General features: G+C 37.3%; 1 protein-coding gene across 1 annotated transcript in view; it reads right to left on the bottom strand.

The window, feature by feature from the left end:
• Window positions 1-14,772, bottom strand: part of shank1 (SH3 and multiple ankyrin repeat domains 1) — a 267,279-nt gene that overhangs the window by 86,619 nt on the left and 165,888 nt on the right. The window contains exons 6-9 of the mRNA XM_049467895.1: window positions 9,595-9,749; window positions 6,501-6,668; window positions 3,526-3,642; window positions 1,481-1,558 (exon numbers count right to left, since the gene is read on the bottom strand). Of these exons, the coding sequence (XP_049323852.1) occupies window positions 1,481-1,558; window positions 3,526-3,642; window positions 6,501-6,668; window positions 9,595-9,749 (518 nt within the window). The remainder of the gene's footprint in view (window positions 1-1,480; window positions 1,559-3,525; window positions 3,643-6,500; window positions 6,669-9,594; window positions 9,750-14,772) is intronic.

Genomic DNA, 14,772 nt, shown 5'->3' on the forward strand with positions numbered 1-14,772 from the left:
TATGTAGAATATCATCATCATTATCTGGACATATTTTATTCATTTCAGTTAAAAGGGATGTATCTGCTAACTCCTATTAAGAATGACATGTGAAAATTAGCTTTGTTCTGATTGGCTACCACGAATTGGGATTCATTCATACTAAAACACTCATAACTTCAGTTACTAAGCTAATGAAGTCTGGATTATATATTTGCAGGGTTCTTGCACCATTATAAAAGTCAAATTTAATGCTTTTTAAGACCTTTTTAAGACCTCAATAAATATAATTTAGTACCCGAAAATGTAGTCATAATGTAATCATAATTTTTGTTTTAAAATAATTTTTTGTATTAGAAAAAAATCAAATGTTTCCCATTTGTTATCTTTGTTTTTTTTTTTGTTTTTGTTTTTTTTTTCTCAATTTTGATCCATTGTGTACAGTAACGTAGCTAACCTGCCACTAATGTTGTTATGTAAGCTAGCTCTCTCCCCGGTAACCTTAGTTCTCTCCTCTGTAATGTTAGCAAGATCACTGCTAATTTGAGCTAGATGCCGCTAACCTTAGTTTTCTCCTGGGTAATGTTAGCTAGCTCTCCGCTAACCTTAGCTCAATCCCTGGTAATGTTAGCTAGCTTGCCACTAATGTTGGCTAGCTCTCCACTAACCTTAGGTCTCTCCCCGGTAATGTTAGCTAGCTCTCCGCTAACCTTAGTTCTCTCTCTGGTAATGTTAGCTAGCTTGTCGCTAATGTTAGCTAGCTCCCCACTAACCTTAGTTCTCTCCTCTGTAATGTTAGCTAGCTCTCTGGTAACCTTCTACTTCTTACTTTTTCAAACAATTATCTGAACTTTCTACTCCTTACATTTTAAAAATAGCCTCGTATCTCCTGTTTTTTTTTCAGCTTGTTTTTATTCTTGCTTTTCATCATTCAATTAAAAAAACCCTATCCAAATAAATCTCTCCATCCAGATAGAGTGATAGATCTGATTGTGTTAGGATGAGAAGTATAAAAATATACCATTCTGACACCCTGTTTGTTTATATAAGATCCATGCACTAAAGTCTCCTGTGGTGCGGCCTAAGCTTTTGTTCTTAATGGTATTTTTTTCTCTTACATTACTTTTACTTTTGTTTTACTTTAAGTAGTTTTGAAAGCAGTACTTTTTTGCAATATTACTTAAGTAAAAAGCTTAAATTGATACTTTAACTTCCACAGTATTTTAAACCCTAGAATTTATAACTTCCACCTAAGTAATGAATGTGTATACTTTTGACACTTTTGCCCATTGCTGACACAGATGTGCAATTGCACAACCACACACACACACACACACACACACACACGCACACACACACACACACAGCTTGTCTAAGGATACTCTTACTTCAGTGGCAAAATGATTTAAATAAAAGAGTAAATCAAGCAAGGATAAAATAATAAAAATGATCTGCGAAGCACAAGACATTTTTTTCGGTGTGCTATTTCTTTAACACTCACCTGGAAGGGTGTCTGGCCACTGTTGTTCTTTGTGTCCTTTTTAGCTCCTCTATAGAGCAGGATGCGCGCACAGCTCTCCTAAATGATACAAACACAAAATACTGTACTCAGTGTTGTTAAGAATTAACAAAATTTTGGGATATGAACCATGCCTCAATTTCCCAAACTCCTCCTCCTGGTCCTATATATAGCTCCCAGGTGCTCCTCACCTTCGTGACTTTCGACCTCGCACCCGCCTCCACCCCATCACCACCCTCATCTTCATCACTTACCAAACTGCTCCTTAAGCACACATCACAAAACTCACCCACAAAATAAATATACAGCAAACTCCTACTCTAGATCCATATACCCAAATATTGCATTGATATGATTGTTACTGATAACAGTCTGGATGATCCTTTTAATCTTTGTCCTAAAGCAACAACATCTGAGGATACTGATTTGACTGACCATACAGCACTCTGTCTTCAGTCACTGATGGTTAGCTAAGGTTTCTACTTGGCAAATTAAAGTTTTAAGTTTAAAGCATTTGTCAATATAGCTTATATAACAGTGCCTCCCTACAGATTTATTTATTTATAAGGCTTTGGGACTCCACCAAACCACACAAAAGGAAAAAACATGGAACACTGGTAAACCTTACCAGGAGTGACCAGCCTACCTAAATTACTACGAAAAAGGCATGGACAACTCATCCAGGAGGTCACAAAAGAACCCAAAACAACATTTAAAGAACTGCAGATCTCACTGTCCTCAATTAAGCTCATTGTTAAAGATTCAATAATAAGAAAGAGAATGGACAAAAATGGTATCCATTTGAGCAAAAAACACTTCTGACCAAAAAAGAACACAAAGGTCCATCTCACATCTGCCAACAAACATCTTGATGATCCCCAGGTTAAATATTATTTGGACTGGCGTGACAAACTGGAACTTTTTGGAAGGTGTGTGTCCCATTACACCTGGCGTAAAACTAACACATAATTTCAGAAAAAGATCAGCATACTGAACCTAAAACATGGTGGTGGTAGTGTGATGGTCTGGGGCTGCGATGCTGCTTCAGGACCTGAACAACTTTCTGTAACTTGCACGTGTTCAACCAATGTGTTGTAATCTTGCATTACTCTGCAAGATCCACACTAACTTAAGGTCTTCACAAGCTCCAAAACCTTCTCAACACCTCAATGTCTCACCCCCTTTACATTTAGTAAGTGTTTAATGAGCGTTCATGTTTCTAAAACCCTAGTTTGAACTCTGGCTGTTGCACATGTTCATCTAATCTGTTGTAATCTTGCATTACTCTGCGGGATCCACAGCAATTTAAGATCTTCTGAAGCTGCATAACCATCTCAACACCTCAATATCTCACCTCCTTTACATCTAATAAGTGTTTAATGAACGCAATGAATGTTTCTAAAAATCCTAGTTTGAACTCCAACTGCTGCACATGCTCATCTAATGTGTTCTAATCTAGCATTACTCTGCAGAATCAAAAGTAATTTAAAGTGTTCTCAAGTTCCAAAACCTTCTAAACACCTCAATATCTCACCTACCTTACATTTAGTAAGTGTTTAATGAACGTCCATGTTTCTAAAAACCCTAGTTTGAACTCTGGATGCTGCACATTTTCATCTAACGTGTTGTAATCTAGAGTTACTCTGCAGAATCAAAAGTAATTTAAAGTGTTCTCAAGCTCCAAAACCTTTTAAACACCTCAATATCTCACCTTCTTTACATCTAGTAAGTGTTTAATGAGTGTTCATGTTTCTAAAACCCTAGTTTGAGCTCCAGCTGCTGCACTTGTTCATCTTATATGTTCTAATCTAGTGTTACTCTGCAAGATCCACAGCAACTTAAGGTCTTCTCAAGCTCCACAACCTTCTAAACACCTCAATATCTCACCTCCTTTACATCTAGTAAGTGTTTAATGAGTGTTCATGTTTCTAAGAACCCTAGTTTGAACTCTGGCTGCTACACATGTTCAATTAATATGTTGTAATCTAGAGTTATTCTGCAGGATCCACAGCAAACAGTAACTTTACCTTGTTGTATAAAGCACAGATGTGCAAGGCAGTGTTTCCTGAGGCGTTCTGGGATGTGGAGTCGGCGCCGTAGAAAAGGAGGTGCTCCAGATGCTGCGAGTTGCCATTCTGACAGGCCTGCAGAGGGAAAGAGGGAGAAAGAGGAGAAGAAGGAAAAGAATGCATATGGGATAGAGAGAGCATTGAAATGAGTGGACAGAAAGAGAGACGAGAGAGAGAAAGAGGAAGAACACAGCGCAGGTGAGGAGATGGAGTAAGAGAGAGATCCAGGAGAGAAGCAGAAGGAAGAAGGAATTGTGTTTGAGGAGAGAGCGAGAGAGAGAGAGAGAGAGAGAGAGACGGTAAGAGAGAAAGAGAGATAGAGAAGAGCAAAGGAAGGGTATTTTATACCTCGTCAGAACACTGACACCTTTATTAATTAACACCAGTCTGAAAGTGAAAGACAGAGAGAGGGCACAGCGGAACAGAACAGAGGTGGAAAGACACACTCTTGCACACACACACACACACACACACACAATACAACACAAAAAAGTCACACAACTCAAAAGCTTTAGTAAGCCTGAGCACATCATTGCTGTCAGAACAAAGAAGAAGCTGCTCTGGTGGTTTTCTATTTAGAATTTAGCCATAAAAAGCACAATTACACCTGTCATTCCCAGTTTATTACAAGAGCATATATACAGGAGCATCTCAAAACATATATAATTTAATAGAATATCATTGAAAAGTTACTTTATTTCAATAATTCAGTTGAAAAAATGTGAAACTCATATATTAAATAGATAGATTACACACAGAGAGCTCTATTTTAAACGTTGTTTTCTTTATTTGTTGATGATTATGGCTCACAGCCAATGAAAACCCAAAAACCAGTATTTTAGAAAATTAGAATATTATATAAGATCAATTGGTACTTTTGGCAGTGTGGGCAGTGTGCCAAGTCCTGTTTGAAAATAAAATCCGCATCTCCATAAAAGCTGTCTTTTTTTATTATTTATTTGTTTGTATTTACTTATATAGTTTATTTTATATGGGATTAATTGAGTGAGCAAAGTGTGCACTTTTGGTTTAGGTGCTGCCCAAAGTGGGATTTGAACTGTTAACTTTTGGGACTGAAGGCCAGTGTGCTACCACTGCACCACATGGGAACGTGTGCAGTGGCTGTGAAAGGCCCTAAAAGTGGCAGGTGGTAAAAGAAGATGGGAAAGGCGTTATTTAGAGTGAGACAAATTTAATCTCCAAATTGAAGGTCAAGTTCCATATTATGGGGGATGTCAGAGACAGGCCGTGAAGTTGGCATCCCAAGAAGACGACACCCCAAGAAGGTCTTTAAACAGCAAACAGGTCAATGGCAGAATAAGCTGGCTAGCATTAACAGAGAGAATTTGAATTTTTCCTTTTTTTTAATGGGCGCAACCCACATTCTCTGCCCTGCTGCTCATCCCACAAACGCATGTTCCTAACAAATGTGGTCCCATTTTAAAAGGAAGTTAACAATATTTTAAACTGTATCAGATGTATTGCTAAGCAGCATTGATATACCAAATACCAAAAAGAAATACCAAAATCTACCAAACACAAATTTTCTTACTTTTTAGTACTATGTTTAGAAGACATTGAGGTAAATCATGATTTTTCCATGACTTTTCCATGAATTTAAGGCAAATTTTGATGACCATACAATTTTAAAACATCAGTGCAGAGATGGGCGATAAAACCAAAAATCAACTAAAACTATTATCGAAATGGATTACAGTAGGTCTAAAATGAATCTGATAAAAATATTGACACACGGATCCTGAGAGCTCCATTGTGTTGGCCTAAATTACTGAATTAACTCTGAGTTTATTTATTTGTTAGCTCAAAATAGATTTTCTCCATCGATAAATGGAAACGCGAAGGATTGTAAACCAAAATTTCCATGACTTTTCCAAAACTTTCTGGGTATTTTTATTTTTCCTAAATTTATCCAGGCCTGAAAGTTGCTATTTTCAAATTCCATGACTTGTCCAGGTTTATCCCGTACAAACCCTGGGTAAAGCATGTTGACAACATTTTAATGGGGACTAGATAATTACTTTCTAATAAGTTAAGTTTGTTGCTCTTATCTTCTCCATCATCTCACCGTTTCCTGTGAGCAAACATAATAAAGCTAGAGAGTTTATTTGAAAATATTGGAAATCTTAGTATTCACATACATTTTAAGTCAAATAAATGTTTGTAGTATAATTTCGCTTTGAATTTATTGTAATAATTAAAAATATTGGGTGGTGCAGCACTGTGGCAAATAATTCAGCAGTGCTTGCTGGTGCACTATTAGTGTGTATAGCTCAATTAAAACAATGGTTTTAAGTTTTTAGGCGAACGCATGGTGAGGTCATGTGTCGGATGTCCTTAACAATTCCTCCAAAATGTTGGGTTTTGGTGAAGTTATACACAGTAAACACACATGGCTGTAAAAGAGCGATTCTAATTAGTTCAATAATTGATACTAATCCAATTTTTTTTTTATTTAAAACTATACCAATCTCAAAAATAAGCACGTGGTTACACCCCTACTTTCCTAACTGTGATAGAGGCCTAAACGCTGTGCTTTGCAGGCTTTCAAAAACCCACCCACAGACGCGACCAGGTGAAGATGGAGATGAAGAAAGAGAGGATGCTCGTGTACCTCTTCCACTTTCTTCTCCACGTGGAGTGATGGGGTGACTGTGGGGCTGGGAGGATGGAGGGATGGTGGAGGAGGAGAGGGGGAGACAGGCAGAGAGACAGCCAGAGAGACAGAGTAAGAGTGAGACCTCATGCTGAATGAACTGAAACAGAGATGCAGGTCCGTGCACTTTAACATTTAGAGACATACAGAATGTTATGTAATAAACATACACAGACTCACACATATATACACACACACACACACACACATACACACACACACTTACACTTACATACACACACATAAGCGAACCAGGTACCTGATGGGTCTCGTCCCAGCCATTTTCATCTCGGAGGCCCAGCTTGGCCCTGTGATAGAGGAGGGTTTCACAGCAGGAGGTGTCGCCCCCTGTCAGCACAGTGTGGTAAAGCGGCGTCAGCCCACGGCGGTCCTTGTAGTCCGGAGATGCCCCGAGAGACAGCAGAGTCTAATGCAGGAGATACAGAGTGTAACAGAAGGTGTGTGAGGGTGGAGATACAAGTTAGTGTCACCACTTTTTTTTATTTAAACGTATAGAGTAGACCAAGTTTGGAGATATACACTGCAGTATAGGTCCAAATATTTGTGGACATCAATTCTAATTAATGCATTTAGCTTCTTTATGTTTCACTAATTCCTGACACAGATGTGAAAATGCTCTCTTACAAACACACACACGGCTTGCCTGGTCCCTGTAAAGATAGATTGCCATTAGAACTGGACTCAGGCATAGAATCGAGGGCTATATTTACTTCCCAATACTTTTTTTAGCCCATTTTTTCGTTGATAGCCGACAAAAACTGACCACTGACCAGTTGCAGACACCCGGCAAATATTTGGCATGCTAGATATCCGACCCAGTCAGCGACTAGAAGTCAGGAGTAGCAGCTACCTACAGCCAATGGGAATGGAGTTAAAACTAAAAACTTGTAATTAAAAATAATAATAATAAACTGTTTGTTATGAATATTTCTTTAATTTTAGAAAAAAGAAAAATGTATTTTACTAAAAATGCAAAGAAAGTGTGCCTATATATTTCAGTTTATCTACACTGTGAAGCACTAGCATTAGTGCTACTGGAAGCTGATTGGTTGGCGAGCTGATCCTGGAGATTCAGGTAGAGCATGTTTAAAAGGCATATAACTGGAGTTCAGGACAATAAAACATGATGACTGTGGTGCTGAAACATTTGATATAGTTCTGTGTTGAGGACATAAGTACATATTTCAGTATAAAACTGATCAAACATTTATAAACTCTGATTTTGCTCAGATGCTTCATATGAACCCGTTTAAGTTGGACTCATTGTAAGTGTGTATTCTCCACTATAGAGATTATCTGGCATGGCATCGCTAGTTTTCGTGTGCGTTTAGTGTTTCTGGAGAGCAGCCAGGTGAGTGCGATTTTCCACAGAAAAAAAAGTTAAAACGTGTAATTTGTGACCCCATATTGCTGATCAGTCATATAGTTGGCAAGTCTCAACAACTGATTACAGCACAACCAGTCATGTAGTGTGAACAGCACAACGACTGACAACTCACAAAGTTATGTAGTCTGAACCTGGCATAAAATAACTCTGTAGTGATGGGATGATCCCCTTTTTTCAGCTCCAAATCCGATTCCGATATAAAACTGCCGATAACGATACAACTACCGATAAAAGGGCTCTTTTAGTTTATTATTAGTACTATGATTAAGGTTACATAATAAGGCTGAAACAGACCACACAGCCCTTTAAAGAGTATACACAAGTGCATTTAATGTAAATGCATTCCAAAGTCATTTATTTGACACACTTCATATACAAACACACAATAGTTTTCTTTAAAACTAAATATTTTATTTTTTATGAGACACTTAAAAGAAAAGTTAAATATTAAATATGTTAAATATTGAATACAGGGCTCTAGACTCATTTTTGCACTGGTTGCGCAGGAAACATTTATTTTTTTGACGAAGTAACCGGCAACGCAAACTGTATTTCCGAGCTGAATCACTGTTTTTTAATAACATATTGATTTCTTAGAGCTGGTAAAATTGAGTAGGATCTGTGGTATGATATTCAATGTGGATTATGACTACAGTTCTCTTGAGTTACTTATTACATTTACAATGGGGGAATGCAGCTGTCGGCCCAATGCTAGCTAGGCTAACAGACTGCAGATATTAATGGAGATGGCTAACGGCTAATCGATGAGGTTAACTGTATTTACAAACTAAATACATTTTTCAGTTTTTTAACAGCAGATGGGTGTGTTTGTGCTGGTTAGTGTTTGTAGACCCTGCGGTTTTATAGCATATGTGGATTATGACTATAGTTTACACCAGTCTGTAGTTAATACCTTTACAACACCAGAATACAGCTGTCAGATTAGTGCTAGCTAGGCTAACATACTGCTGGTGTTAATCTGTTCACCCCCCGGACGCTGACTTTACAAATATTACATGTAGCCGTTCTGCTGTTCAGCGTTTCCAAAGTGAAAACTCTCCAGATGATTGACATTTTTGTAGGCACACAGCTAAAGGCAGACTGAAGCTGCTGGGGGTTCAGGGTAAACTGTGGAACTGAAATCCGAATCAGCGATGGGTTTCGTGCAGAGACTGTGTCGCCGTTCCCATTCATTCAATGAAAATGAAGGCAAGATCTTCCGCCATGTTAGTGATCCTGATACCCGAGTCTGCGCAGTAGAGAACAGAGGAGGGAGAAAGACTGTGGAGAGACAGCCTACTCATTTGAATAAACCCACCCCTGAGGGCTGCCTCCACAGAGCTCACACAGTCTATGGTCCCACCCCGGCTAGGTGTAAGCCAATAACCACACCTTTTTGAATAGAGCTGAATAATGTTTTAAAAAACTAATTCTGTGGGGATATAAAAATTTGACAATATAAGCAGAGGTTACACTAGCTGTTGCATTTAAATAATGGAGGTAGAATTACAGTATATTAGAAAAAAACGTGATTGAAAGTTGTTTGTTTTGCCATTGAAACCTATGGGGATGGGTGGGGTTACACAGCTTTCTGCAACCGAACAGCAGGGGGCGCCCGACCTGTAGTGGTTTTAACTTTTTAGAAACAATGCTCTGTCCAGCTATACACAGTCTATGGTGTCGTGTTTAAAGTTACAGCGGGTTTATTATCCAGCTCAAGCTGCGGACTGGAATATGGATCGTTAAGCGGATCGGCCACGGTCACCCGATACCCAATACACTGATTACGTCAATATCGGCCAATATCGATAACAATACTGTATCGGATTGGTCCCATCTCTATCTGATTGGCCACGACTTGCCTCCAATGACCAAATTCATGTGTGTTAAGTTGTAAAATGCTAATACAAAATGTGTCTGCTGCGTTGTTATTCTGTGCTCTTACCAGCAGGGCGGTGTGTGCATGAGCTCGGACGGCCTTGTGCAGAGATGTGAGGCCATCTTTGGCCCTGAAGTCGATATGAGCTCCGCCCATCACCAAGACTCTGATCACCTCCCCAGCCCCTGGTTCACACTGCACTGCGAGCGTGAGGGGGGTCTCTGTAATACACAAGCACAAACACACAACAGTTAATCAATATGTTAATGCTTCATCTCAAATTCCAAAAGGAATAGAGTCAAAAATTTAGCATCAAATTTAGCAAAAAATCATCGCTGTCCAATGAAAAATATGTATCTTTTTTTTTTTTAGATTACTACATAATTTGAACACACAAACTTTCCTATACACTTTACCTACACACTTTACATTGATAAACAAACAGTTTCAGGAAAGAAATCTGTGTAGATTAACATTGCTCGTTTAACTTTAAAAGAAAATGTTTTTTTTTTTTTTAAGAATTACAGTTTTTTCCTTAACTTAGCCTTACTTAACTAAATAGCCCGACTGGGTCCCATTAAAAACACATGTACAAACCCACTCAGAGCCCATACCCACCTGAAACCCACTTAAGCCCGCCCACGTTCCACCCATGTGAGCCTCACATGAGCATCTGAGCTGAGCACACGCTCACTAGAACTCCCAATATCACCTGCAATGTTCCTGACACTAGGTGAAGTCAGCCATTGTTGCTCTGTCTAGCACACCTGATACAGACAGCACTACTCAGGAACTGCTGATCTAAGCAGACTTTCTGCGATCACTGCTGCCTCCCAGTGTTGTCATGAGGCAGTGCAGTTGTCACTGCAGTTGGCAGGCTGGAGTCTGATGTGAGATGGGGCTGACAGACTGGCAGTGAAAACAGCAGGACTGTGACAGCACCGAGGAGCCAAACCGTGAGGAAACTAAACCATCACACCATAAACCCTCTAATATAACTCCCCTCAGGCCAGTCGTCACACAGTGGCCTGTCACAGATAGCTGTTTAACTCTTTAAACCTGTGCTGTCAGTTTAGACTTTCTGCAAGTCCAGTAAATATGAGTAGATGATGATAAATATGATGCAGCTGCAGTTCAAATCAGTTCCATATCTGTTTTTTTTTTTCTAACAGGCATGGAACAGATATAGAACAGTGGTGGAGATTAGGAGATTTGGCTTGTTGAGGCTTTAAAAAAGGGTTAAAGTCAGAGGATCTGTCAGTGTTTTCATTTTTTTTCTTTTAATTGCGAAAGATTAATTTAGGTGCTTAAAACTGTTTTCAAATGGTGCTTTTCAAATCTTCCATCTTCATCTATCTATTTTAACTCAGTTTGGGTAACGCTAACAGGCTACATTAGCTCCGCTCGGCTAACGCTAACCGGCTGCTTTAGCTCAGCTCGGCTAGCGCTAACCGGCTAATTCAGCTTGGTTAACGGTAACCGACTACTTAAACTCACCTTGGCTAATGCTAACTGGCTACTTTAGCTCAGCTCGGCTAATGCTAACCAGCTATTTTAGCTTAGTTAACAGTAACCAGCTACTTAAACTCAGTTCAGCTAACGCTAACCGGCTACTGTAGCTCAGCTTGGCTTACGCTTAACCGAATACTTTAGCTCAGCACTACTAATCTTAACCGGCTACATTAGCTCAGCGTGGCTAACGTTAAACGGTTACTTTCACTCACCTACAGCAGCTACAGGGAACAATGCAAACAGCTAATAGAGCATATGATTCCTGAAACCAAACTCTTTCAACTAATTCACAGAAAATGAATGGATAGTTTATACTGGAAGTTGAGCCCCAAGTGGAAATACAAAATCATGCAGAAAGAGATTTTAGCATAATATGTAACGTTAACCCTTTAAGAGCATTGCTAAAATCTTTGTTTGAAAAATGTGAAGATGTAAAGATGTGTTTGAAAAAAAAAGATGTGTTGCACTCTGACAATTTAGATTTTATAAAATATTTGTTTATAATATTTTTGCAGCATTTATTTAGAATAATTTATTTATTATATATCAATTATTTGCATTGCTATTGATAAATGTAATTGCACAAATTTCAATATATACAAAGTTCTTATTTGCTCCAATTTGTGTTTAACTCTTTTTATATCAAAAGCCTAAAAATCGGTATGATAAAGTCAATAAAAACAAAACATAACGAAATAAAATTGATTTTGCCAAAAATATAATTGATTTTTTTAGGGCCCTATAATTGGCAAGATGATCAATGGGATATTTACCATGATATGCAGGCGTTAAAATTCAGTATATCACAAAAATATGCTGCAGTACTGAAAGCAAGGCTATATATTTGGATTGTTTAAATCATACTAAATCGTAGTTAAGTCACAGTAATATAAAAAAAAGTGTACTTTTTATCCAATTAGAAAAGTTTGAGTACAACACTGCCATCTAGTGGTTCATGGTTAAACATAACACTGAATGCACCACTGCCTGATACCAACATTTATATTTTAAACTTATAATATATATATATATATATATAATTTGTTTTTGAAAACCAATACAGTATTGCAAAACAGAATAATATCTTCTTACACCCTGAGTACAGTAGGGCTGTATGGGTTGTAGAAGCATGTATTCTATAATGGCTTTTAGCCGGTATGCTGGTCATACATACAGTAGGACTAAACGTATCTTGGGACAAGCCTGCAGCCAGAAGGTTAGCTGTACTCTTGGGAGTGTAGAACATGGAAACATGATTAAATACATACAGGAATATGCAGAAAAGCATGTGTCGTGTGAAGGTGCAGCTGTGTGTATTCTAAAGACGTTCATTGAATATTCATACAGATATTAATGTCGATGCATATATGCAAGCGTGGTTCAGCATGAGCGATGATTCAGTTATTTATCCCTGTAAAATCAGTCTAATGCAAATAATATCATTTAATCTGGCAGAATAGGCCAGATTAATAAATAAAATGTTCTTAATGTATTTAAGCTCTTAATAAAAAAAAAGACATAATATAAAATGCTTCTTCAAAATGTTGTGCAATCTATTTTCTACCACAACGGTAATTTTCAAATAAAAACCTTTTTTTTTATTCTATGATAGTCTCTGATATAATAACTGGAGAGACATATCACAAAATATAAAAGGTATACAATTATATTGTACATTTAAGCAACATAATTCAATCTTACTATACTAAACAGTTGTAATGAAAATTATGGGCATTACTTTTCACTGTTTAAATTGTGTGCATTTTACTCACACTTTTGTGGAAAATTAAATTATGTTATGGTTATTTAAAATTAAAAGCATAAAAAGTGTTGTTTGTATTTTTAAAATGCATTTACAGAGTCAACATCATATGGACGTCCATGTCTGACACTTAAGAAAATAAATATAATTACTTTTTCTAAGAATTTCTTTAAAAAATTATATAAAGTTAAAACAGTAAGAAAAAGGTAAAGATTTAGCAAGTCCATATTTAGGACATGGTCATCCACAAAGTCAACTTTAGACGAGCTTTAGAGAGCTTTTAGACGTTCAGATATCTAGAAAAGTGTGCTTAGAACAGCAGACTTCACTTGTTACATGTTACTTTTTGGCTGTAAAAACAACAACTATTGAGTCCTAAAGTCTAGTTCTGGAATAAAACAGAAATATTTTTCAAATAATAAATAAATAATCAGTGTAAGACCCTTAGGGAGCTAAGTGTAGCTAGCTACCTCAGCGGGGCTATTTTCGTAGTTAACTTAGTTAGCTAGCTAGTTAGCTAACCTAGCTATTAACATATTTACCTCAGCAGCACCATTCTAAACATTTGAACACTTGAGCTGCGCAATTGTAGTTATTAGATATAAATTTACCTCAGGTAACCTGTGCTAATCAAGCCAATCAACTTGATATTTATATAGGACTTCAGTCTTTTGGTAAACAAACTAATGTTTGCTAAGGCCAAGTTAATAGCTAGCTGAATTAACTTAGTTAGCTAGCTGGCAATACTATTGATAATCTTGATACAACTTGTATCTTCAGACTTCGGAAAGAGTTTGGACATTGATACTAAATTTCTAGCGATATCTATAAAATCTATCAGGTCTTGCCATTTGTGGATTTCTAAGTAAACAAAAATGTAATTCTGAAACAAAAAAATATTGTCCTGGATGTTAATCTACACACATCTCCTCTACAAAACGTTCATTTAGGTGAGTAAATTGTTTTGATTTTAAGTGGTTAATAATAGGTGTGACTAGATGGTACACTGCAATATGATTTAAAATAAATTAAAGTAAATACCTATTTGGCCAAACAATAAAAGACATTGGCTGAATATTTTTGGTTGTCAGGCTACACATCCATATTTAAATGTGTCTGGATTAGTCCCATCTACTCAACCCTAGCAATGTGATTCCTAACACAATGAAAATACCTCTAAATATTTTGAAAATAGCTAAATGAATTTAATTGAATTAAAATGTCTAAATGGTAAAAACTCTCATCAAAAAAGTGAAGGTCAGCATTCCTCTACATTTGTAATAATGTGTTTTTTCAAAAGTAATCTTGATAAACGTAATGTTTCACAGCATTTGTGTGAAAAGATTTTTTTATTTTGTGGACACAAAAGGTATGTTATTTTGATATTGACCCTATTCCATCATTTCACAGCAAATTCGCCATTTTCAGCTTAATATTTTCAGTTGCCAAATATTCGGTGTATCCGTCTTTATTGGTGTATGGATTAGGTTAATCCATAGACTGTATATAAGTATGGACAGCACGACAGTGGTTGAAAAGTGAAGCCACTACGTCTCTCACGCCCTCCAGTACAAGTTTTAACCCCACCTATTTCCATTCAACTGAATGAGAGATGGCGGAGTATTTTATCTAAAGTTACACACCCAGGATTTTTTTTGGAAGTCGGGTTCTGTACATTCTGCAAGCCCCCCTCCTGTGTTAATAACCCCCAGTGTTTTTCTTTACAGTTAATGTGTTTTATAGGAGTTATTCCTTGATATATAAAGGGGTGTGGCGATGTGGCGATTGACAAGTCGCCTGAGATTGTGAATCGACATTCGGACTTTACTGTTAAAAAGGACATTTCTGAAGTAAAGCAATGGCTTGTTCAGCAGTTAACTGTTGTAACAGATTCTCAGAGAAATGTTCTCTGCAGTTTTTTCTGTAAGTGGATAATTTCCCTCTATTAATTGATTAGTATTCTACTAATT

The sequence above is a fragment of the Astyanax mexicanus genome, chromosome 19 (genome assembly GCF_023375975.1).
Source record: "Astyanax mexicanus isolate ESR-SI-001 chromosome 19, AstMex3_surface, whole genome shotgun sequence".
NCBI classification, from domain to species: domain Eukaryota; kingdom Metazoa; phylum Chordata; class Actinopteri; order Characiformes; family Acestrorhamphidae; genus Astyanax; species Astyanax mexicanus.